The sequence below is a fragment of the Vidua macroura genome, chromosome 19 (genome assembly GCF_024509145.1).
Source record: "Vidua macroura isolate BioBank_ID:100142 chromosome 19, ASM2450914v1, whole genome shotgun sequence".
NCBI classification, from domain to species: domain Eukaryota; kingdom Metazoa; phylum Chordata; class Aves; order Passeriformes; family Viduidae; genus Vidua; species Vidua macroura.
Genome location: NC_071589.1, coordinates 762,661 through 784,138, shown reverse-complemented (window position 1 = coordinate 784,138; position 21,478 = coordinate 762,661). Strand labels below are relative to the sequence as shown.

Below are 21,478 nucleotides of genomic sequence, written 5' to 3'. Positions count from 1 at the left end.
CACACACAGGTCCCTCAGCAGGGCACTGCTGGTGACCCTGAGTCTGGGGCTCTTCCCTAACACGGCTCCCGTGTCTCAAGAAAGCCAAAATAATTCCCAGCGCATTTCCTGTGCTGGAAAGGCAGCAGTGCCTGCATCCAAACGGGCATTTCTGAACAGCTCGCACTTACCTTGGAGGCAAAAGTGAGATTTTGGCCAAGTGTTTGGACCCCTTTGCTTTGAGAGTGGCTGAGGGATGTAAGCACAGCCTGGAGGCTGCAGGCATTACCACGTCTGGCACCAGCCGAGCTGGGGAGCTGCGGGCTGGACCTGTGCTTGCTCACCAAAAGTGATGGAGAAGTCGGTTACTTAATTAAACCACAGCTACGAGGCAATTATGTCATCTTTAAGCTGATATAATGAGGAGAAAGTTCAGCTTTTTGTCCTCTGCAAGTCTGTAAAAATGAGCGTGCTGCCAGGGGAACCCCTGGAAGGCGGGGAGTGAGACAGGCTGGGCTCACCAGCTGCACTCGGGCAGAACTCCCGGGCAGGCTGGGCGAGCAGTTTTGGGGTTCTGTGTCACTCTGCGGCACCTCCAGCGGCCCTGGGCACAGCTCTGGGTCTGCACCGCGGCTCTGGGGGCTCTGGGGGCTCTGGGGGCCGCGGGGAGGGCTCTGTCCCGGGCTGTCCCCGCCGGGGGGGCCGGCCCGGCTCAGGTGCCGCCGTCCCTTGCAGAGCTGGAGTCGGACATCCTGCGGCGGGTGCGGGCGCTGCTGCGGGAGCTGGACGGGCACCACCCCTCCTGCCAGAGCGACCGAGGTGAGGGACCGCCACCGCCCGGCCCCGCGGGCGCTGCTGCCCCGACCCCCTCCCCTCCCCTCCCCCTGCCAGCGGGGACGCGGGGCTGCGCCCACCCGCCCCTCCCAACCCGAGGGGCCGAACCCTTCATCAGCTGCGTCCGTGCCCAGCAGCCTCTGCCACCCTGTGTGCCACCCTCTGTGACTGTCACCGTGTGCCACCCTGTGTGACTGTCACCGTGTGCCACCCTGTGTGACTGTCACCCTGTGCCACCCTGTGTGACTGTCACCGTGTGCCACCCTGTGTGACTGTCACCCTGTGCCACCCTCTGTGACTGTCACCGTGTGCCACCCTGTGTGACTGTCACCCTGTGCCACCCTGTGTGACTGTCACCGTGTGCCACCCTGTGTGACTGTCACCCTGTGCCACCCTCTGTGACTGTCACCCTGTGTGCCACCCTGTGTGACTGTCACCCTGTGCCACCCTGTGTCACTGTCACCCCGTGTGCCACCCTCTGTGACTGTCACCCTGTGTGACACCCTGTGTCACTGTCACCCCGTGTGCCACCCTCTGTGACTGTCACCCTGTGTGACACCCTGTGTCACTGTCACCCCGTGTGACACCCTCTGTGACTGTCACCCCGTGTGACACCCTCTGTGACTGTCACCCCGTGCCACCCTGTGTGACTGTCACCGTGTGCCACCCTGTGTGACTGTCACCCTGTGCCACCCTGTGTGACTGTCACCCCGTGTGACACCCTCTGTGACTGTCACCCTGTGCCACCCTCTGTGACTGTCACCCCGTGCCACCCTGTGTGACTGTCACCCTGTGCCACCCTGTGTGACTGTCACCCTGTGCCACCCTGTGTGACTGTCACTGTGTGACACCCTGTGTCACTGTCACCCCGTGTGACACCCTCTGTGACTGTCACCCTGTGTGCCACCCTGTGTGACTGTCACCCCGTGTGACACCCCTACACAGCCCCAGCAGCCTCTGTCACCCTGTGCCACCCTCTGTGACTGTCACCCTGTGCCACCCTGTGTGACTGTCACCGTGTGCCACCCTGTGTGACTGTCACCCTGTGTGCCACCCTGTGTGACTGTCACCGTGTGCCACCCTCTGTGACTGTCACCCAGTGTGACACCCTGTGTGACTGTCACCCTGTGTGCCACCCTGTGTGACTGTCACCCAGTGTGACACCCTGTGTGACTGTCACCCCGTGTGCCACCCTGTGTGACTGTCACCCTGTGCCACCCTGTGTGACTGTCACCCAGTGTGACACCCTGTGTGACTGTCACCCCGTGTGTCACCCTGTGTGACTGTCACCCTGTGTGCCACCCCTGCACAGCCCCAGCAGTCTCTGTCACCCTGTGCCACCCTGTGTGACTGTCACCCCGTGTGCCACCCCTGCACAGCCCCAGCAGTGTCTGTCACCAGCAGGACCCCAAATTCCTTGGGGCAGGTGGGGGAAGCAGCTGGGCACAAACACAGCAAGGAGGAGCAGGAAACAAACTTCACATCCTCCTCTTCTCCCAGGATCTCCAGGAGCCATTGCCAAGGGACTCCCAGAATTATTATTATTATTATTATTATTATTATTATTATTATTATTATTATTATTATTATTATTACTATTACAGCACAGAGCCGGGCTGTACCCAGAGCCAGGGCAGGGGCACAGGGGCACAGCTGGGAGCAGAGGGCACAGGAGCTGCCCTGGCCCCAGGGATGTCCCAGGGGGGTTTCTGCCCAGGTCCCTGGTGCCTGGGAAAGCTCACCCGGGTCCCCCCGTGGTGGCCTGAGCTCCCCTGGCTGTCCCTCCTCAGGAATGCTGCGATGGACCCTGCACAAGAGAATCGACCAGAATCCCAGAACCAGCGGTGTCCTGGCCAGGATCCTGGTGAAGGAGCTGGAGAGGGTGAGTGCCACCCCAGAGAGGGGACAGTGCCACACCAGAGAAGGGACAGTGCCACTCCAGAGAGGGGACAGTGCCACCTCAGGGAGGGCAGTACCACCCCAGAGAGGGCAGTGCCACCCCAGGGAGGGCAGTGCCACCCCAGGGAGGACAGTGCCACCCCAGAGAGGGGACAGTGCCACCCCAGGGAGGACAGTGCCACCCCAGAGAAGCTGGCCCACGCCGGGGGCTCTGGGGCTGCCCCTGCCCGGCCCAGCCCTGCCAGGAGCTGACTGTGCCCCCCCTGCCCCCACAGGCCGAGCGAGGGGACCTGCGGCACTACATCATCCCCCTGCTGCACACGCTGATGTACACCTTGATCCAGGTGAGCCGGGCCAGGAACCCGCGCCTGGGTGCCCCAGCCCGGGGACATCAGGGGCCACCTGAAGCCACTCAGAACCCGGAGCAGCCACTCAGAAGCAGCAGAGCCCTGGGACAGCCCCGGCTGGGCTCTGCTGTGCATGTCCCATGTCCCTGTGGCACACAGAGCTCCAGGTCCTTCCACCTGAGCCCTTTCAGTGCCTGCAGAAGCCACAGCCTGGCAAAACAAAGCGTCCCAAGCTCCAGTGGGTATCGCTGGAGGTTCCCAGGGCCCGATTCTGCCCCTTGTTTTGCATTTAAATCCGTCGTGAATTCGGTGCAGTGAATTTGGGGCAGATTTAGGGGTCACTGCCTGTCACCTCGCTGTCCCCCTGCAGGCTCCCTGCATCCCTGACGAGCTCTGTGCCAGGGTTTATGACTTCTGCAAGAGGCTGCTGACCCTGCCCAAGCCCTTCTGCACCATCGGCCTGGACTATGCCAGCAGGCTGCAGGTGGAGAGGACAGCCCCAGGTGAGGGGGGCTGCCAAGGGCCGGGCCCTCGAGGGGGGGAGGAGATCAGCTCTAAACAGCCCCGTGGACACTGAGATGTCAGTGGGGCTGCAGGAACAGCCCCGTGTAGGAGCAAGCCCAAGGACACCTGGTTTCTTTTTTCTCTGTGTTCTTTTTCTCTGTTCCCATTAAAGTTCTTCCAGTTCAAGTTTTCCTTAATAGGAGCCTTTCAAATAATCCTCTAGAGCAGAGCAAGGTGCAGACACCCTGAGAGGGGGAGGGGAAGCAGGAGAAACCTGGTGGGGAATTTTGGTGCCATTCTGGGGAGCCTCAGCCCACCCCCAGCAGCCCCAGCACTCCTCCCCAGCGCTGCTTTGGCTGCAGCTCCAAGGGGCGCCTTTCTCTGCCCTGAGCTTTGGTACAGGCACGGCTCAGAGTGGAGAGAGGGGATCTCCAGCAGGGCTCCCCTCGCAGCAGCAGTCACGGGGGGACTGTCCCTGAGCCAGGCCAGGGCATGATCCACAGATCCTGCTGCTCCTCAGGTGTCCCCAAACACCGTCCCCACGTGGCCCTGGGCACAGAGCTCTTCCTCCTGCCTCCACCTCTGCTCCCAAGCTCCTAATGCCCGAAACAAAGGAAGGGAAACACAGGAAATCATCCCGGAATAGAAGGGGGTTTCTTTTCCTGCAGCCTGGCCTATCTTTGCCCTTGGCCTTTTTTTTGCTCTGGCCCAATTCCTGGCTGTTTAAGCTGAACTCAGCGGGTGTTCCCCGACTCGGCAGAGCCTCCTCAGCCTGCAGAGCTGGGAGCAGCCCCGGGCTGCCCCGCTGCCGCTGCTGCCACTGGGTGTTTGTGCCCCTCGCAGGGACCCTGTACCAAAGGATGGTCATTTCCGAGCAGAGCCTGCGCAGCGCCCCCTTCCCCTACCAGGAGAGGTGAGCGCTGCCCCTCGGCAGGGGCTGGGCTTTCATTTCGTGGTCTCGTGGGAAAACCTGTCCTTTTCCGACGCTCGGAATTAGTCTTGGTTGGAACAGACAACCTGGGCCTGAGCCTCGTGGCCCTGGGGACGCCGCTGGGTGACATCCAGTACCCCACGAGGATTGCATCGGGGGGGGGGGCACGTTCCTCCCCCGTTATTTTGGGATGCAGGGAGCTGCCCTTGGGGGGGAGACGGTGGAGAAGGGGAATATCAACAGCGACAATGGAAAAAGTGAGACGTGAGCCGCTCCTGCCAGCCCTGGTGCCGCTGATGTGAATCTGCATCTCCCCCTCTGCCCACCCTGCTGCCCCCCAGGATTTTCATCTTTGCTGACCCCGAGCTGCTGCCCGAAGCCATCTGCAAGGCGCTGGCCACCGACACCGAGGCGGCCCAGGTGTCCCAGAGCCCCCGGGGCTGCATGAGCTGCGTGGTCACCCACGCCCTGCAGGCGGCCCTGGGCGACACCTGCGACATCCACGGCCTCAGGGCGCGACTCCAGGTAACGCAGCAGCTCCTCCGGTGCTTTTCCCGTGGCCCTGCTCTGGCTGGATGCCCTGGAGAAGCAAAAGGTGTTTTGGCAAGTGGAGAACCCTCCCCCAGCTCCCCAGCGCTGGTCTGCAGCCCCAGAGCTGGGCTGGGGCTGAACTCAAACACCCTTCGAATGGAAAGCAGTGGCTGCAGCAGAGCCAGAGGCTGGAACCTTCAGTCTGAGTTTGGTTTTGCCAAGAAAGCTGAAACAGAGCCTCTGTTATCTCCTCTGGGAGCCCCTGGGCACTGCAGGAACCCCTCAGGGGAAAGGTTTCAATCAGTTTTCTCCCTGCCCTCCTGGAAGGAGCTGTGGGGCCACAGTGACACAAATGTCTGCCTCAGAAACTTCGCAGGGGCTCTCGGCAATTTGCACTCCAAGGTCACCTCCGTGTGCCCGCTGTCCCCATGTCCCCAGAGCCACCCCAAGTGCCAGCCCTGCCCCAAGGCACACGGTGCCCTTCAGCTGCAAAGCTGCCACAAAAGGAGCTTGAAGCAGCCAGCACAGCCAGCGTCTCCGCTGGGGACAAGAGGACGTTCGTGTCCCCCGGGAAGCAATTTTTGCAGGACTCATTTGCCCTCCCTGCCCCTCCCGCTGCCCTGGCCCTGATCGTTCCCCGTGCCCAGGTGTTGACAGCCCCTCTCCCAACAGGCCTTGCCCCCGGGGGACGTGGAGCACTGGTTCCAGCAGGTGGTGGCGGCCGTGGAGGGCGCGGGCAGCGAGGGGGGCTCGGACCGAGGCCAGCACACGGCGCGGCTGGAGAGGATCTACCACGGCCTCCTGGGCTCCTTGCCCGCAGGTGAGCCCCAGGCAGACATTCCCACGGGGACAGGGAGCCCTCGTGTCCCCACTGTGTCCCTGCCATGGCTCCAGCCCGTGCCCCAGTTTCCCCCTTTCCGTTTCTCCCTCCCACCAATGGTGCAGACACTTGGTGATGGCTCGGCTTGTGAGAGCAGGGGCCTCACAGCCTCACATCTGGCCTCACCCCAGGAGCACTGGGCTGGGAGAGCCCCAGGGCTGCCTCAGCCAGTGCTCAGCACTGGGGGCTCGTGCTCCTGTGTGGGGAAACGCTCCCACGTGCTCCAATCATCCTTGTTTTCCCAGGGAATGCTCCCCAGGAAGGGCTGCAGGGGACCCCTCTGCCCAACCCCAACATCAGCTTCCACCTGTGGACAGAAGACGAGCAGCTCTGTGAGTGCCCCGGGGCTGGGGGTGCTGGGTGGGGTCTGAGCCTGGGGGTCCTGTCCCAAAGGGGTCACTTAGGCCTGACCCTTGGGCAGGGAGCTCGGGCACCATTGTCCCAAGCTCGTGCAGATCTGTCTGGCTGCCCCAGCCCTCCCTCCTGGGCATGAAGGGGTGAAGGAGCTGGGGCTGCAGCAGGACGTGCCCGGAGTACCTGGCTGCTGTGGGTGCCCCTGGACCCCTGGCAGTGTCCAAGCCAGGCTGGGTGGAGCTCGGAGCAGCCTGCTCTGGTGTCCCTGCCATGGCAGGGCTTGGGAACGAGGTGATCCTCAAGGTGATCCTCAAGGTCCCCTCCAACCCGAGCCACTCTGGGGTTCTGGGACTGGAGTGGCAGCGATCCCTCTCAGTGGGAGTGGGGCTGAAGGAGGGGCTGCCCTCGGAGCCGCTGGCAGAGCTCTCAGCCCTGCGGGCTCCCCGGGAGGAGGGAAGCTGGGGCAGGACCGGGCCGAGCCCGGCTGCGCCGCCTCTCCCTGCTGACAGCGCTCCGCGCCCGCAGGGAAGGAGCTGGTGCTGTTCCTGCGCCCGCTGTCGCAGAGCTGCGAGCCCGAGGGCCTGGGGCAGGAGCTGGAGCCCGTGGAGATGCCGGACATGCTGGCGGGCTGCGGCTGCTGCGGGCAGAGCCGCTTCTCCGTGCTGTCCACCGACAGCGGCATCGAGCGGGACCTGCCCGCGCAGGAGGAGCCCTGCGCGCCCTGCGCCGCGGCCGCCGAGCGCTCCCGGCTCCACAGGAAGGGCGGCATCAAGAAAAAGCCGTCCCCGCTGGACAGCGTGGCCTTCCTGCAGGCCGGCAGCGCTGTGCCCGGGGGGAAGCCCCCCGGGAAGATGCCCAGCAGGGCAGGGATGCCCCCCGAGCCCGCGGCCCCGCTCCGGAGGCTGCACACCGCCCGCGTGGTGCTGCTGGGGGACGATCGCATCCTGGGCCGCCTGGCACAAGCCTTCCACTCCCTCAGGTACCCGGGGCCACCCGGGCTCGGGGGGACAGCAGCGCAGCGGCCGCTCTGCCCTCCGGGCTGGGGGCGGGCTGGGGGCGGGCTGGGGCTCAGCGGTACCCGGGGCGGGCTGGGGTCCCGGCGTTTGGCTCCCAAACGCAGCCGACCGTCACCGGCGGCTCTCGTGGCCCAGGTGATGCGCACGGCCACTCCTCCCCTCTGCCCGTGGGCGCGGTTAAACGAACAACAAACGAGGCAAGGTGTTTTCCCGTGCCAAAGGGAAAAATCCTACAGAGAAGCTGTTTCCCAGCTGGCTGTCCCCAGCTGGGGGTGGGGTGGGGGTGGGTGACAGTGTGGGCAGCCTGAGAGCAGAGCTGGGTGTGCAGGGATGCCTGGCCTGACAAAAACCTCCCTGAGGCTCCCCATCACCTCCCCTTGCCTGATTTGGGAACCCAGGGCACATCCTGGGCAAGGAGGCAGTGAGGGGGGCACGTGGCAGAGCAGGCACAGTGTCCTGGCACTGCCCAGCCACCTTCTGCCCCTTCCCCTCGGGACATCTCCGTTCTCATTTCAGGAAGCGGGAAGCCCGCCGAGTGTTCCTGACGCCCAGGCTGGACCTGCAGTTCTACCACATCCCCGTGGTGCCGGGGCAGGCTCAGCCCTCGGCTGCTGCCGTGAGTGCCGGGGGATGGGAGTTTGGGGGATCAGGAACGCCCGCCCGTCCCTGCCCTGGCCCCAGAACAGGGAGGGTGGGAGCCAACACGGAGCTGCTGGGCTCAGTTTGGGGTCGCAGCCCTTCAGTTCTGCCTCCAGGCCTCAGCTGCAGAGGGATCCCTGAGGCTTAGCTGAAGACTGCTGCTTTTCCCACCTCCCAGATGCTGAGGGGAAGCAGCTGCTGCTCATTGAGGGCTTTCCCTCCTTGGCCATGGCCCCGGGTTTAGGTCTGTGAGTCTCTGCTTGTGGTTTATGTCAGGCACATCCCTTCCCCTTGGACAGAGGTAAATAAACAATTGCATTTAGGATATTTTAAGCTGGCCCAGAGCTGGCTGTGACCCCCGACAAACAGGCTGTTTAAAAATCAGAATTCCTTCTTTTCATTCCTCAGGGAAGTTTTGTGCTTGAGCGCCTGCTAAATGAGTTTGAGCAGGGAAAGGGAAGGGAAGGGGGAATGTCACAGGTGTCTCTACCTCCTTATGGCTCCTGATATGGTGAGCCCCCCTGTTCCTCCTTGGCTGCAGGAGGCTTCCCAGAAGTGTGAGCCAAGTCCCACAGGAGCTGGATGTAGGGCTGGGAGGGGTTCTCCAGGACCTTCTCCTGACGTTTTTGCTCAATACAAGCCCAGGAAAAGCAAAGAGTCCCCAGGCTGGAGTGACTGTGAGCTGTGTTTCCCTGCAGGACCACGCTGGCCCCGAGGAGCTGTGCGAGGTGGCCAGGTACCTGGGCAGGGCTGACCCCTGGTACGAGAGCAACATCAACACCCTGTGCCACATGATCCCCAAGCTGGCCACCATGGTACGAGGAAAACCTTCCCATTCCCCAAAAATCACCCGCAGCACCTGAGGAGGGGTCTGTGCCCTGCAGGGCTCTCCAGCCCCAGGCAGAGATTTTCCCCTGCAAACCCTCCCCAGGCCCTGCAGGGCTCTCCAGCCCCAGGCAGAGATTTTCCCCTGCAAACCCTCCCCAGGCCCTGCAGGGCTCTCCATCCCCAGGCAGAGATTTTCCCCTGCAAACCCTCCCCAGGCCCTGCAGGGCTCTCCAGCCCCAGGCAGAAATTTCCTCTGCAAACCCTCCCCAGGCCCTGCAGGGCTCTCCAGCCCCAGGCAGAAATTTCCTCTGCAAACCCTCCCCAGGAGGTGCCCGTGTCTGACACTGCCCCAGCCCACAAGAACCATTTGCTGTGATGGGTTTTTTTTTTGGCCGGGGGACAGGAAATGGCAGATTTCAAGAAAGAAAACCTTTGCTGAAATCCCCCCAGCTGTCATTTCCCGGCAGTCTGAGCCACCACCACTGACAGCCCACGCAGAAAGGGCTGGGAGGTGGGCGCAGCTCCCGCTCCCTGTGAGTGGCGAGGCCGGAGGACAGCTCATCCCTCACTCCGTGTCCAGGAAGGTGTGAGACTTTGTGGCAGGGTTTTTGAGAAGTGACAGGGGCTGAGCCAGCCTGTGATTTGCCCCCCAGCCGTCGTCACCGAGCAGGGCCCTGGTGACCGACCCGTTCCTCACCGATGTCATCGCCTACTACGCCCGCATGGGCACCCAGCCCGTCTGCTTCCAGGTGCACTCTGTCAAGGTGGGTGGCACGGCTGGCACAGCCCCGGGCCTCCAGCGGCCCTGCAGGGGCTGGCAGAGCTGTGCAGAGCCAGCGGGCTCGGGGGGCATCCAGCAGATCCGAGCCTGGATCCCCGTTCCCCCAGCCCGTCCCTCCCTGCCAGCTCCCACAGCTGGAGCCAATGACCCCGGCAGGGCCGTGTGGGGATCTCAGCTCGGCAAAGGGAGCCTTGAAAAGCCCCACAGGGTCATGGATGTGCTGCTCTGCTGGGCTCGGGGTGTTCAGGAGCCCTGGACCTCCTCCTGCTTCAGGTGCTGGGGGCAAGCAGGGCTTTGCTGAGGAGCTTTGCCAAAGCCTCCTGTACCTGCAGGGGCTTTGCAGGGTTTCCTGCAGCACCATTTGATTGATTTCCTGCCAGCTTTGCTCTGAAATGGTATCAGGGTGAGGCCTGGCACTTGATACAAGAAAGAAGGGCTAAATTTGGGCATACAGCATTAACCCTTCCCTCCCTGCTCCTCTGGCAGCCCCTCCAAAGCTCAGGCTGATGCACAGAGCTCCTTTTAATCTGCTCACAGCCACTGGGGCACCTATTGCAGCACAGGAGGAGCCCCTGCACGAGGCTTGCAAAGAGCTTTGGTAACTCCTGGTGAAGCATCTCCAGGACTTTAATAACCCACGGCCTGTCAGTCCTTGGAGCACCCGGGCCTTGGGCATTTTGATTTTCGGGTGAAATGTTCTCCCACTCGTCTCTGCTCCGAGGTGAAGCCCGGCAGTGAGAGCGTGGGTGGTTCAGGCAGGGCACGAGGAGCTGCTCCAGATGTGGTTTGAGACAGAGGCCCCTGAGCTGCTCTCCTGCCATGCAGGGCGTGGGGCTGCTGGGCTGTGAACTCTGCCCTGGGTGAGGCCCCCTGCTCCTGGCTGGCTGCGGGGAGCTGCCCCAGGCGCCAGCCAAGTCTCACAGGAGCTGGGTGTGAGTGGCTGGGACAGGCTCTCCAGGAGCTGCTCTGCACCTCTCGCCCAGTACGGGCCCGTGGGAAGGAAATAATCCCTGGGGCTGGAGTGACCTGGCCCTTGAGGCTGGGTCACAGAGAAACGGCGTCCCCTGAAGCTCAGCAGCAGCTCAGCCTGGCCTGGGGGAAGCGCTCCCGGTGCGGCGGGAGCTGGCTCATCCCCGAGGGCACAGTGACATCCAGTGGCACGGGACACTGCCCGTGGCCCGGCTGGCCAGGTCCCCGCGCCTCTGGCAGGGCCCACCACCCTCCTGGAGCTCAGGAAACGGAGCCAGGGCAGCTCCCCCACCCCACAGGAACCCTGAGAGCCACGGTCAGGGCCCAGCTCCCCCGTGGCTGCTCTGGAGAAGCTGTCCGGGCTGCAAGCCTCGTGTGACACCTCAGGGTGACGGAGGAGACGTCCTGAGAGGTGTTCCTCTCAGGGATGTTCCTCTCAGGGATGTGCCTCCCAGGGATGTTCCTCCCAGGGCTCTTCCTCCCAGGGCTCTTCCTCTCAGGGATGTTCCTCTCAGGGCTGTTCCTCCCAGGGCTCTTCCTCCCAGGGCTCTTCCTCTCAGGGATGTTCCTCTCAGGGCTGTTCCTCCCAGGGCTCTTCCTCTCAGGGATGTTCCTCTCAGGGCTGTTCCTCTCAGAGATGTGTCTCCCAGGGCTGTTCCTCTCAGGGATGTTCCTCTCAGGGATGTTCCTCTCAGGGATGTGTCTCTCAGGGCTGTTCCTCCCAGGGCTGTTCCTCTCAGAGATGTTCCTCTCAGGGCTGTTCCTCCCAGGGCTCTTCCTGCCAGGGATGTGTCTCTCAGCGCTGTGTCTCCCAGGGCTGTTCCTCTCAGGGATGTTCCTCTCAGGGCTGTTCCTCTCAGAGATGTGTCTCCCAGGGCTCTTCCTCTCAGGGCTCTTCCTCTCTTTCAGGTCCTGTTCCAGGACCCGGCGCAGGACCCAGCTGAGGACGTGTTCCTCACGGAGCTGCTGACCCAGGTGCAGGACAGCCCCTCGCACAGAGGTGTGTGTGTCCCACCAGCCTGGACAGGGCTCCGGCCATCCCCAGCTCCCAGCCACGCCACCCCCAGCCCGCGGAGCTCCAGGCTGTGGCCAATACTCCTTGTTCCTGGCAAGACTTCCCTGATCGCCTCCAGCTCCCTCCTGGGCCCAGGAGATGAGGCTGGTGCAAGGCCTGGTGCCCTGGCTCGGGCTCAGCCAGGGTTTGTGCTCTGTGCCTTTGTGTGGCTCCAGGACGCTCGGGAGCTGCACCTGAGCCCTGACTGAGCTGAGGAAACAAGCTGGGCTTCACAGCCAGACGTTTTTCCTGTTAGAAATCCAGTTCCTCGAGCTGCCAGGGATGGAACAGCGGTGCTTGGAGGCTGGGCTGCTCCAGCAGTCCCACCCAGCTCTGGTGTCCCATCCAGGGGACATTTGCCACTGAGGCTGGCACAGAGCCTGCAGTGAGTCTGTCCCACTGGCACAGAGCCTCAGCTCCCGAGGCAGGGACAGAAGGGACAAAGTGTGGCAGAAGGCCGTGGTGGGACAATGGGGGGGCTCAGCCCAGGGGAGGATCCCTCTCTGCTGAGCACAGGCAGGGGGGATGAGGCAGATTCAACCCCACCCGGTTCCCTCCCTGCAGAGCTGAGCACGACCAAGAGGAAAAGCACCCTGGATGGGCCTGGCATGGATCTCACCGTGACCTACAGGAGGGTGAGTGGGGCTCCCAAATGTCTCTGCTCCCAGGGCTGCCCAGCAGGGCACAGATCTCCGAAAAGGGGACTGACCCTCCCTCTTTCCCCTGGAATTGCTGTCCAGGCGAGGACAGAGGGGCTGTGGTGAACCTGTTAGCTCCCCTGTGTTTGTGACAAGCTGTGCCCAGCCCTGCCAGGGCACTGCCAGGACACTGACCCTGCCCCTTGCCCGCAGGTCGTGCTGAGTGACCGGCACAAGGAGCTGGCCCTGTCCCTGCGCTCCACGGGCCTGCTGATGAAAGCCATCCCAGCTGAGGAGGCTGAAGGTGGGATCCTCCTGCTTTGCTGAGGTTTCTGGAGCTCAGTGCAGTAAATCTGGCCATGGTCCTTGGTGCCAGCTGTGTCTGGGCTCTGGGGGTGGAATCAGTGACAGGAATATTGGTGTCCCCATGGTCTGGTTGGGGTTTTCTCAGGAATGAGGCTCAGATGGGATTTCAGCATCTTCCCTCTGCTCCAGCCTTCCCCTTCCAGCTGGCCCTTGGCACAGCCTCTGAGCTCTCCACCCCGGGCACGATCCCACACAATTCCTGTGCCCATGGAGCCTGCTGGAGTCCTGTGTGTCCACAGCCAGTGCACCCAGCCGTGGGGCAGGCCCCGGAGAGCTGAGCTGAGGTTGTGCCATGGCCCCAGCCCAACCCTCTGCTTCTGTCCCAGACCTGGGCTGCCTGAGCGTGACCATCACCGAGATCATCAGGACCAGCAACTTGGCAGGCCGCTCGTTCTCAGTGAGTACCCGTGGGATCCTCGGGGCCAAAATCCCTTCGACAGCAGGGAAAGGGGCGGCCCTGTGGGGAGGAGAAGGCTTTGGGGCCACCCTGCTCCAAGGGCGTTCGGTAATTATTTTCTGTGGAAAAGTCTGGATGTTTGAGCCAAAGCCCCAGACACCCTGGGTGCCCTCCCTGCTGGTCACTCTCATCCCTGCTGGTCACTCTCATCCCTGCTGGTCACTGCCCTCCCTGCTGGTCACTCTCATCCCTGCTGGTCACTCTCATCCCTGCTGTCACTCTCATCCCTGCTGTCACTCTCATCCCTGCTGGTCACTGCCCTCCCTGCTGGTCACTCTCATCCCTGCTGGTCACTGCCCTCCCTGCTGGTCACTCTCATCCCTGCTGGTCACTGCCAGGTTCTGAATGAGAAATGTCATTTTCTGTCCCTGTCACGCCCAGCACACAGCCCAGGGAGGGGAGGGACAGCCTCAGCAGGCTCTCCCTCCTCTCCCCATCCAGGCTGTGGCAAACAGGTTCAGAACACGGAATATCAAGATCAGGAGCCCAGAGCAGAGACCCTTCACGGTGCGGCTGGACAAGGACAGCAGGAGAACCTACAGGGACGTGATCGGGTGAGAACCCCGGGGTGCCAGGCTCTGCACACCTGCCCCGCCTCCCCTCCTGTCTTCCCGGGAGCCCTGATCCTCATCCATGACAAAAACCCCTCGTCCCTTCTCCAGGGAAAGCGGGGCACGCTGGGGCTCTCCCACACTTGTGTTTTTGGGAGATGGTGTGAGGAATCAAACGGTGCTTTACACAAAAGGTGCTGCCATCGAGGCACTAGAAAAGCAGGCACCTCCAGGGACAAGCAGAGCTCAGATCTCCTGCATGGTGAATTATATCAGGATGCTGATGCTCTGTGCACTGACTGCATCCCTCCCCCGGGGTCTCCAGCAGGTGCAGCTGGGGGAGAGGACCCAGCCCTGTGGGAATGGCCAGGATTAATGCGCCTGGAGCAGCTGCAGTGACATGGCATGTGCTGGTGGTTCAAGGTCCAGCCAACATAAGCTGTGAATTCCCGAGTCCCACCGAGCCAGGCTCGGGAGCTTTGTGTCAAGCACGGACACCCAGCAGCTCATCTCTGCAGTCAAACCCAGCTGCAAAAAGCAGAAATGCAGCTGCACCTGGCAGGGGGAGAGCCCTCCCCCAGAGGCAGTGGGAGAGCTGGGGTTTGCTCAGGGATGCAGGAAATGTGTTCTGTGCTCTTCCAGCCTGGAGGTGTCTCCCTGCCTCGAGCCCAGCTACTGCCTGCAGAAGACGAGGACCACGAAATTCAGCCCTCAGGAAACAGAAGACGTGGGGCTCGTGAAATACCTGCCCAAGTCTCTGCTGCTGCCCATCAACACTTTTGCAGGAGTCATCCCGTGAAGGAGACGGGAAAAGGTGCTGTGAGTTATGACGTGGGGTCAGCACAGAGGACGTGGGGAAAGAAAATGCACTAAAAGCCACCAGTGGTGACTTTAAATGGTAATGGTGTGAAGAGCTGCCCCAGCAGAGGCGGACAGGCTTGGAGGGCACAGCAGGTGACAGTGTGACAATGGCCCCAGGCCCCTGCCAAGGGCACGGCCGTGCTGCAGGACTGAGCTTTCACCTTTTGCACAAGTCAGGGAAAGGCTCTGAGCTCCTCCGTTGAGGAGGAGTGAGGAAGGCCCGCGGGAGGAGGCGCTGGCTGTCCTGCGGGGCCGCTGGCAGCAGCAGTGATTCTTTTGGAGATGTCACAGCCCAGCAGGGGTCAGCTCTTCACCTCACAAGCCAAACGCTGTTGGGGCTCCCCTGTGCCGGACTTGGGCAGCAAACATCGCGTCCCTGAAGGAAGCTGAGGGAGCTCTCAGGCGTCTCAGGAGACCCCTCACAAGCAGCTGCTGTTGTTGGGATCGTGCGGGCTTTAAGGGGCGACCAGTGGCTCTGCGCCCCTCTGCCTCTTCGGGGCTTCCCTGTGCGGTTTGCACACACAAAGAAAAGGCTCAGAAAGCCAAAAGGCTTGGAGCTGGGCTGGAGGGTGGGCTGGTGTCCAGAAGTTGTTCTGTACAGCTGTAAATTGTGTAGATGGAGGATAAATTATTTGTACAGGTGTCATGGACGACTTGTACCGGAGGGTGCAATCCTTTCAGTGCCAATTGAAAGAACTGAAGCTGCCAGTTGGTGGTCGTTGTGTGTTTGCACGGGGCTGGGGAACGGATGCTCAGGAGCTCCAGCTGAACGCGGGGTTCAGCTCTTCCCTGTGCACTGACCGAGCCCTGCACAGATTGTCCGGAGAGGCTGTGCAGCGTCCCTCACTGGGGATATTCCACGCGCACCTGGACACAATCCCGTTCCATGTGGCTCCCGTCCGCGTCCCCCGCGCCCCGGCGGGCCGGGATGAGGGCGAGCCTCGGGCCGGTCCCCTCCGAGCCCAGCGGAAGCGCAGCCGGATGAGCGCCGCGGCCCCTTCCAGCCCGAGCCATGCCGGGATCCTGCGGGACGGGGCCGCCCCGGGCCACTCCGGTGCTGGTCCCGGGCCACTCCCGTGCCGGTGCCGGGCCGTGTTAGTACCGGACCATTCTGGTGTCGGTCCCGGGCCACTCCCGTGCCGGTGCCGGGCCGTTCTGGTCTCGGGCCATTCCGGAGTTGGTCTGGAGCCATTCCGGTGCTGGTCCTGGGCCGTTCCGGTGTCGGTTCTGGGCCGTTCCGGTCCCGGGCCATTCCGGTGCCGGTCCCGGGCCGTTCCGGTCCCGGGCCATTCCGGTGCCCGTGCCGGGCCATTCCCGTGCTGGTCCCGGGCCATTCCGGTGTCGCTCCCGGGCCGTTCCGGTCCCGGGCCATTCCGGTGCTGGTCCCGGGCCATTCCGGTGTCGGTCCCGGGCCGTTCCGGTCCCGGGCCATTCCGGTGTCGGTCCCGGGCCATTCCGGTGTCGGTCCCGGGCCGTTCCGGTCCCGAGCCATTCCCGTGCTGGTGCCGGGCCATTCCGGTGCCGGTCCTGGGCCATTCCAGTGTCGGTCCCGGGCCGTTCCGGTGTCGGTCCCGGGCCATTCCGGTGTCGGTCCCGGGCCATTCCGGTGCCGGTCCTGGGCCATTCCAGTGTCGGTCCCGGGCCGTTCCGGTGTCGGTCCCGGGCCATTCCGGTGTCGGTGCCGGGCCGTTCCGGTCCCGGGCCATTCCGGTCTCGGGCCATTCCCGGCCCGGCCCGCACACGGCGCTGCGCCCCCGCCGGCCCCGGGGCGGGGCAGGTGCGGCCGGGCCGGAGCCGCCCGGTGCCGCGGGTGCGGCCGCTCCGCCCCGGCCGGAGCGGGGCCGGCGGGGAGCGGCGGCGGCAGCGGGTGAGGACGTGCGGCGGGGGCCATGAGCGAGCGCTGGGACGTGGGCCGGCCACTGGCGCTGGCCGCGCTGTTCCGGCTGCTGCAGGGCGCGGCCCGGGGCTGCGCCGAGCCCTTCCTGCCGCTCTACCTGCGGCTGCTCGGGCTGCCCGCGCCGCTCGTGGGGGCCGCGGCCGGGGCCCGGCTGCTGGCGGCGCTCGCCGTGCCGCTGTGCTGCCCGCGGGGCCGGGGGCGGCTGCTGCTGGCGGGGTCGGTGCTGGGCTCGGCCGGGGCCAGCCTGGCGCTCACGGGGAGCGCGGGGGACGCGGGCTGCGACCGCAGCCTGCAGCTCGGCCTGCCCGGCTCCCCGCCCTCCCCGCTGCCCCCCGGGCCCCCTGCCACTCTGCTCACGCCGGTGCCCAGCCCCGGCACGGGCCGTGACAGAGCGTTAACCCCGAGCGCTCTGCCGCGCACCACAGCTGTGCCAGGGGGAGCGGGGACAGCGGCTGCTGACGCGTTGGCAGCGAGCAGGAAGCCCGCTGTGGGCAGTTCAACCTCCCGGGGGTTGTTGGGCACAACAGGTGTGCTTCAGGAACGCGGCAGAGGTGTTGGGGAAGGTGATCCAAAGGGAAAAGGCTCCTTGGATGGTCCCTCTGGCTGGACAGTGACAGGCATCGATCAGCAGACACCGGAACCAGGAGGGCCGGCATCCTACGGACCTCCCTTCCCTGAGCTCCAGGGGGAAACTCCAGACTCTGCTGCCACCGATCTTGCTGATAATGCTGAGGAAAGCCTAAATGCCGCTGAGGGTAGTGAGCCAGCTTTGTTTAAAACAGCTCTTCCCGCTGTTGGAGATGCCCACTCGCCTGGAAACCTTTCAGACTCTCGAGATGCCAGCTTGGAGGCAGTGCAGAGCATCTCCCAGGACAGAGGGTACCAGGTTTTTCTCATGGTCCTGGGCGCTGTGGTGCTCTGGGAGCTGTTGGCCACTTCCCTGGAATGGACCATGGATGAGAGTGTCTACGAGTACCTGGACTTTGTGGACGCCACGGGCAGGTACGGGCGGCTGTGGCCGTGGGGCTCGGTGGGCGCGGCCGCCGGAGCGTGCGGCGTGTCCGTGCTGGTGGATCGGCTGGATTGCTCCCTCGGCGGCTCCATCCCCCGCCTCGCCGTGCACTTCTACGGCTACGCTGTCCTGGTGATGCTCTCCCTGGTGGTCAGCGTCTTCTTCCCCGGCCACGTTCCCAGGCAGAGCGCCCGCGCTCCCGGGCTGGCCAAGGCGCTGTCGCTGCTGCGGGGGGACGGCCGGGCGCTGCTCTTGGCGGGCACCGCGTTCCTCGTGGGTGCTGCCAGCTCTGCCACCCACAACTTCCTCCTGTGGCAGCTGCAGGACCAGGGCAGCAGCGAGCTCCTCATGGGGCTCTGGGTGGCCCTGGGGCCGCTGGCAGAGCTGGCCCTTCACCCGCTCAGGCCGCAGCTGCTGCGGGCGCTGCCGGGCAGCGGGCTGGAGGTGCTGAGCCTGGGCGCGCTGGCAGCGCAGCTCCTGAGCTTTTCCCTGCTCCGGGCTCCGTGGGCGGCGCTGGCGGTGCAGGCGCTGCCCGGCCTCAGCGGCGGGGCGCTGGGCTGGCGGCTGGAGGGGACAGTGGGGGACGCGGCCGTGCGGGGCACGGAGCGCGCCCTGCCGCGGGGGCTGTGCGCGGGAGGAGCCGGCCCGGGCAGCCTCGGCGGCGGCTTTGTGCTGCAGCGCTTCGGGCTGCCCGTGCTGCTCCAGGCCGGCTGCGCGGGGCTCGGCCTCTGGGTCCTCTTCTTCCTGATTGTCCGGTCCAAATTGCCCCGGCAGAGAAAAATTAATTATTCCCGGCTCCTGGCTGCTGATTCCAGTGAAATGAGTGACTCCGAGGAGGAGGACGAGAAGGACTGGCTGGTAAAGGCTATGAAGGATGAGAGCTTTAACAGGAATTGGATACAGCAGCATGGGATCAGCTAGTCTGTACCTAAATCTGCGGGGTGGAATGGGAACCTGGTGTAATGATGATATCCAGAAATCACCATCAACTCGAAACTGCTAAATATATACAGGCTATATCTGACAGGAGAGATTTTTATTTAAAAAAAAAATTATAAATCTTATTTTCTTACTTTATAGCATTCTGCATTTTTGTAATTTTTCCTTTTTAACTTGATGATTTTGCTTCTAAAATCCCAAAAGGATATTTCAGGTGTACGTTGGCTAAATGAATGTAGCTGAGTTTTTATCAAAAACCAAATTTGAATTGTCGCTGCCAGAGCTGCTGCTGAAGCTGTGAGTGACAGTTGTGACCTGGGCTGTGACACAACCAAATGGAAATTATTGGCATGCTGACAGCACACAGAACTCTTCCAGGGTGGCTGTGAACTCTTTGCACTTTATAAGGGATGTGAATAAAAACCTGGTTCATTTGTAAAAGAAGGTTTTTCCACAGACCATCTGCCGAGTCGTGCTTTGTGATTTCAGCGGGCTCCTGCTCGGAACTGCTGGGAAAACCCTCCAGGTGTGCTCCGAGCCAGCGCCTGCGGCTGGCCCGGCCCACCTGGGCACTTCCTGCTGCAGGTTTAAGGTGTGCCCGGCATTCCAGGTGACAGGGACCGGTGTCCCTCCCGACCGCTGTCACTTCTGCGGGCTGGGAATTTCCGGAGGGCGGGATGGGACATCTGCCCGGGGTCAGCTGGATCCTGAGCAGGGCTCCTCCGGCTGCTGAAGCAGCCAGGCAGGGACAGCCACAACCCCGGAGAGAGAAGGGGAATTTATTTCTGTCCCTCACTAACCAGGGGACCCCCAAAGCAACACCTGGGCACAGGTGCAGAAGCAGAGAGCGGCACTCGGTCCATGCTAGAGGATCTCCTTCCCACTGAGTTATCCCAGGTTATTCCCAGCCGGAAGTCACCGGTTTCCAGCCTTCCTCTTTTAACCCATTCCGGGGTTAAACCTCCTTACCTGCCCTGGCTTCACCTCCAAGACACAGATTTCAGCCCCTCTCCGGGAGGTAAGTTCTGCTTCTCAATGGGAAATCGGTGTCTGATGTCATCAAAAGATCTTCAGCGCGGTTTAAATGAGCCTTGGAGTCCCTTCAGCCAGCAGCAAAGGCTGCTGTCAGTGGATCAGGTGTTCCTTGCTCAGGGAACCGCATCGTTCCTGTGCAGAGGGATGGATTTCAGTCACATCTGCCTGGGTGGCTCACAAGCCCCGAGACAGGCAGCTGCAGAAAGCAGAATGTTTATGGAAATGCACATTTAGTGTGGCATATGCAAATGGCCTGGCAGTGTCACCCTGTCGTGCTGTGGGCTCGGCAGGAAGCGCCGGGGACAAGGGAAGGGCTCCCGGGCGGTAATTCCGCGCTCCGTATGCATCGATCCCGCATTATCTGTACATCAGATGCTTTCAGGGCAATCAGCTCCCTCTCTTCTGGCACCGACCCTCTGTGCCAGCACAACGCTCTGCTGGAATGGCTCTATAGATAGAACTGTCCCCGTGCCAAGAATAGCTGGGACTTTTTATTAAGATGTTATCTTCTCCCAGGAATTCAAACACGAGTGGAGCAATTTTGATGTCAAGAATTTCTCCCGGTCTTATTATCGTGTAATACCTGAGGAACAAAGCGTGTTAATGGGGGATCTGCCTGCAGTCAGGCTCATCCCTGCACGCAGCACCCCCAGAGCCTTTGTGAGCGGCACAGAAAGAACTGGAATGCTTTGAAATGCAGCTGCTGCTTCAGCTGCCAGCGCTGCCCTCGTTAGAAGCCGATTACCTGGGTGAGCCGTGCCCTTTTCATCTGCCTCAGCACAGCAGCAGCTGCCGGATTCCAGGTTCACAGGGAGAAGCCTTGCAGTGACAGGTGCCTGTCCATCCTGGAGCTGTGGAGGGGTGACTGCCCTGAATCAGCACCGAATGTGTTTATTGGATTGATAATCTTAAAAAAGAATCCCTATTGTGCGAGATTATCACACTGACGTTCAGCTTTGGGCATTCCCTTAAATCCTGCCCGTCCACAGCACGAGCACATCTCCCTAAGGAGGAGCAGGGCAAGGTCCCACTGAGGCTGCTCAGCCTCAGAATTGCAGGACCTGGGCGAGGCTGCTCCTGTCCCTGGTTTGCACTTCCCTCTGCACACAGGATTTGCCCCGGAGGATTCCAGCCAATCCAGCAGATCCAATGGTGTGTGAATTGTATCCTGGCTCTGGGTGACTCTGGGCTGTCTGATTTACTCCCGATAAAGGGAGAGTAGAAAATGCTTTAAACTCAAGTTCAGCCCCCAGCAGATCTGGCTGCTCGCAGTTAAAGTCATCCTGGAGAGTATTTGCCTGAAGAACTGGTTAAAATATTTACAGGTTCATTGTCTCTGCGCTCCGGAGCGACCAAAACAAGGTGAGTCACTGCAGCCCCGCTGGCTGCAGGGCCGGGGGATGTTCTTCATTCCATGAGCTGAGAGGCAGCCACTTCGTGGCTCTCCTTCCCCGCACACCCAAACCAGCCCCGGGCGGCCCTGTCCCTGGGCAGGGAGCCCGGCAGTTCCTTACAACCCCATCCCTTCTAGCTCACAGCCCACCTCCATGGCCTTCTGGCTTTGTGCTGCTCCTGGGAGAGTGCTCCTGCATTTTCAGAGCAGTTCTGGAGCAAGGTACTGCTGTGTTTCCATCCCAGAGCAGCAGCCCCCACATCCTTTTCCCCCTGTTTTTAGACAGAGACTCTTAATTTTTGCCTCATTGTGTTTACATTCCACAGTTAACCTCAAAGAACGAAGCACCATCTCTCTGGCACGTGTTCTGCTTCAAATCACTTGGCTGGATCAAGAGTCGGGAGCTCCTCTTGGCTGCTGGAGGTGGCAATTCCAGGATTTCGCTCAGGTTTGTGTTTCACTGGCTGGAGCTGAGGCTGCTGCGAGCAGAGCCCACGGGCTGGTTCTGGGCAGGGGCTGATCCCCCAGACCCCTCCCTGGAGTCACCGTGTCCCACTCCAGCCAGTGGCACTTCCCAAAGTGTCCCTGAGCCACCTTGGCGAGCTGGGGTGTCGCTGAGCCCTTGGACCTGTGCATGGGACATCAGTGTCACCTACAGGCACGTCCTGGCCGGGAAGTGTCCCAGCAGAGGACACCTGTGTGTCCCCTCAGTGTGTTTTGGGGCAGGGGGTGTGGAGGTGTGTCCCTGAGCGCTGTGAATCCTCAGCCAAGTGCTCCGGGAGC

General features: G+C 62.3%; 2 protein-coding genes across 4 annotated transcripts in view; both read left to right on the top strand.

Moving 5' to 3' along the window:
* PIK3R6 (phosphoinositide-3-kinase regulatory subunit 6) overlaps positions 1 to 21,097 on the top strand; it is a 29,707-nt gene extending 8,610 nt beyond the window's left edge. The window contains exons 3-21 of one of the 3 annotated variants that reach the window (XM_053994834.1): positions 715 to 798; positions 2,604 to 2,695; positions 2,988 to 3,056; positions 3,430 to 3,562; positions 4,407 to 4,476; positions 4,836 to 5,019; positions 5,698 to 5,845; positions 6,151 to 6,237; positions 6,785 to 7,238; positions 7,792 to 7,891; positions 8,613 to 8,729; positions 9,396 to 9,506; positions 11,402 to 11,492; positions 12,111 to 12,181; positions 12,398 to 12,488; positions 12,877 to 12,947; positions 13,449 to 13,561; positions 14,201 to 14,372; positions 21,022 to 21,097. In XM_053994834.1, the coding sequence (XP_053850809.1) occupies positions 715 to 798; positions 2,604 to 2,695; positions 2,988 to 3,056; positions 3,430 to 3,562; positions 4,407 to 4,476; positions 4,836 to 5,019; positions 5,698 to 5,845; positions 6,151 to 6,237; positions 6,785 to 7,238; positions 7,792 to 7,891; positions 8,613 to 8,729; positions 9,396 to 9,506; positions 11,402 to 11,492; positions 12,111 to 12,181; positions 12,398 to 12,488; positions 12,877 to 12,947; positions 13,449 to 13,561; positions 14,201 to 14,357 (2,243 nt within the window). In that variant the 3' untranslated portion in view covers positions 14,358 to 14,372; positions 21,022 to 21,097. Of the gene's footprint in view, positions 1 to 714; positions 799 to 2,603; positions 2,696 to 2,987; positions 3,057 to 3,429; positions 3,563 to 4,406; positions 4,477 to 4,835; positions 5,020 to 5,697; positions 5,846 to 6,150; positions 6,238 to 6,784; positions 7,239 to 7,791; positions 7,892 to 8,612; positions 8,730 to 9,395; positions 9,507 to 11,401; positions 11,493 to 12,110; positions 12,182 to 12,397; positions 12,489 to 12,876; positions 12,948 to 13,448; positions 13,562 to 14,200; positions 15,128 to 21,021 lie in introns of those variants that run through there. The other 2 variants (XM_053994833.1, XM_053994835.1) reach the window with 2 other exon arrangements.
* MFSD6L (major facilitator superfamily domain containing 6 like) lies at positions 16,309 to 18,352 on the top strand. The gene has a single exon (XM_053995068.1). The coding sequence runs from the start codon at positions 16,309 to 16,311 to the stop codon at positions 18,247 to 18,249; it is 1,941 nt and encodes a 646-aa protein (XP_053851043.1). The 3' UTR covers positions 18,250 to 18,352.
* Positions 21,098 to 21,478: the final 381 nt, after the last annotated feature.

Bases quoted from the DNA above. Each gene is read 5' to 3' on its own strand.
- MFSD6L (XM_053995068.1), top strand. From the start codon at position 16,309: ATGAGCGAGCGCTGGGACGTGGGCCGGCCACTGGCGCTGGCCGCGCTG.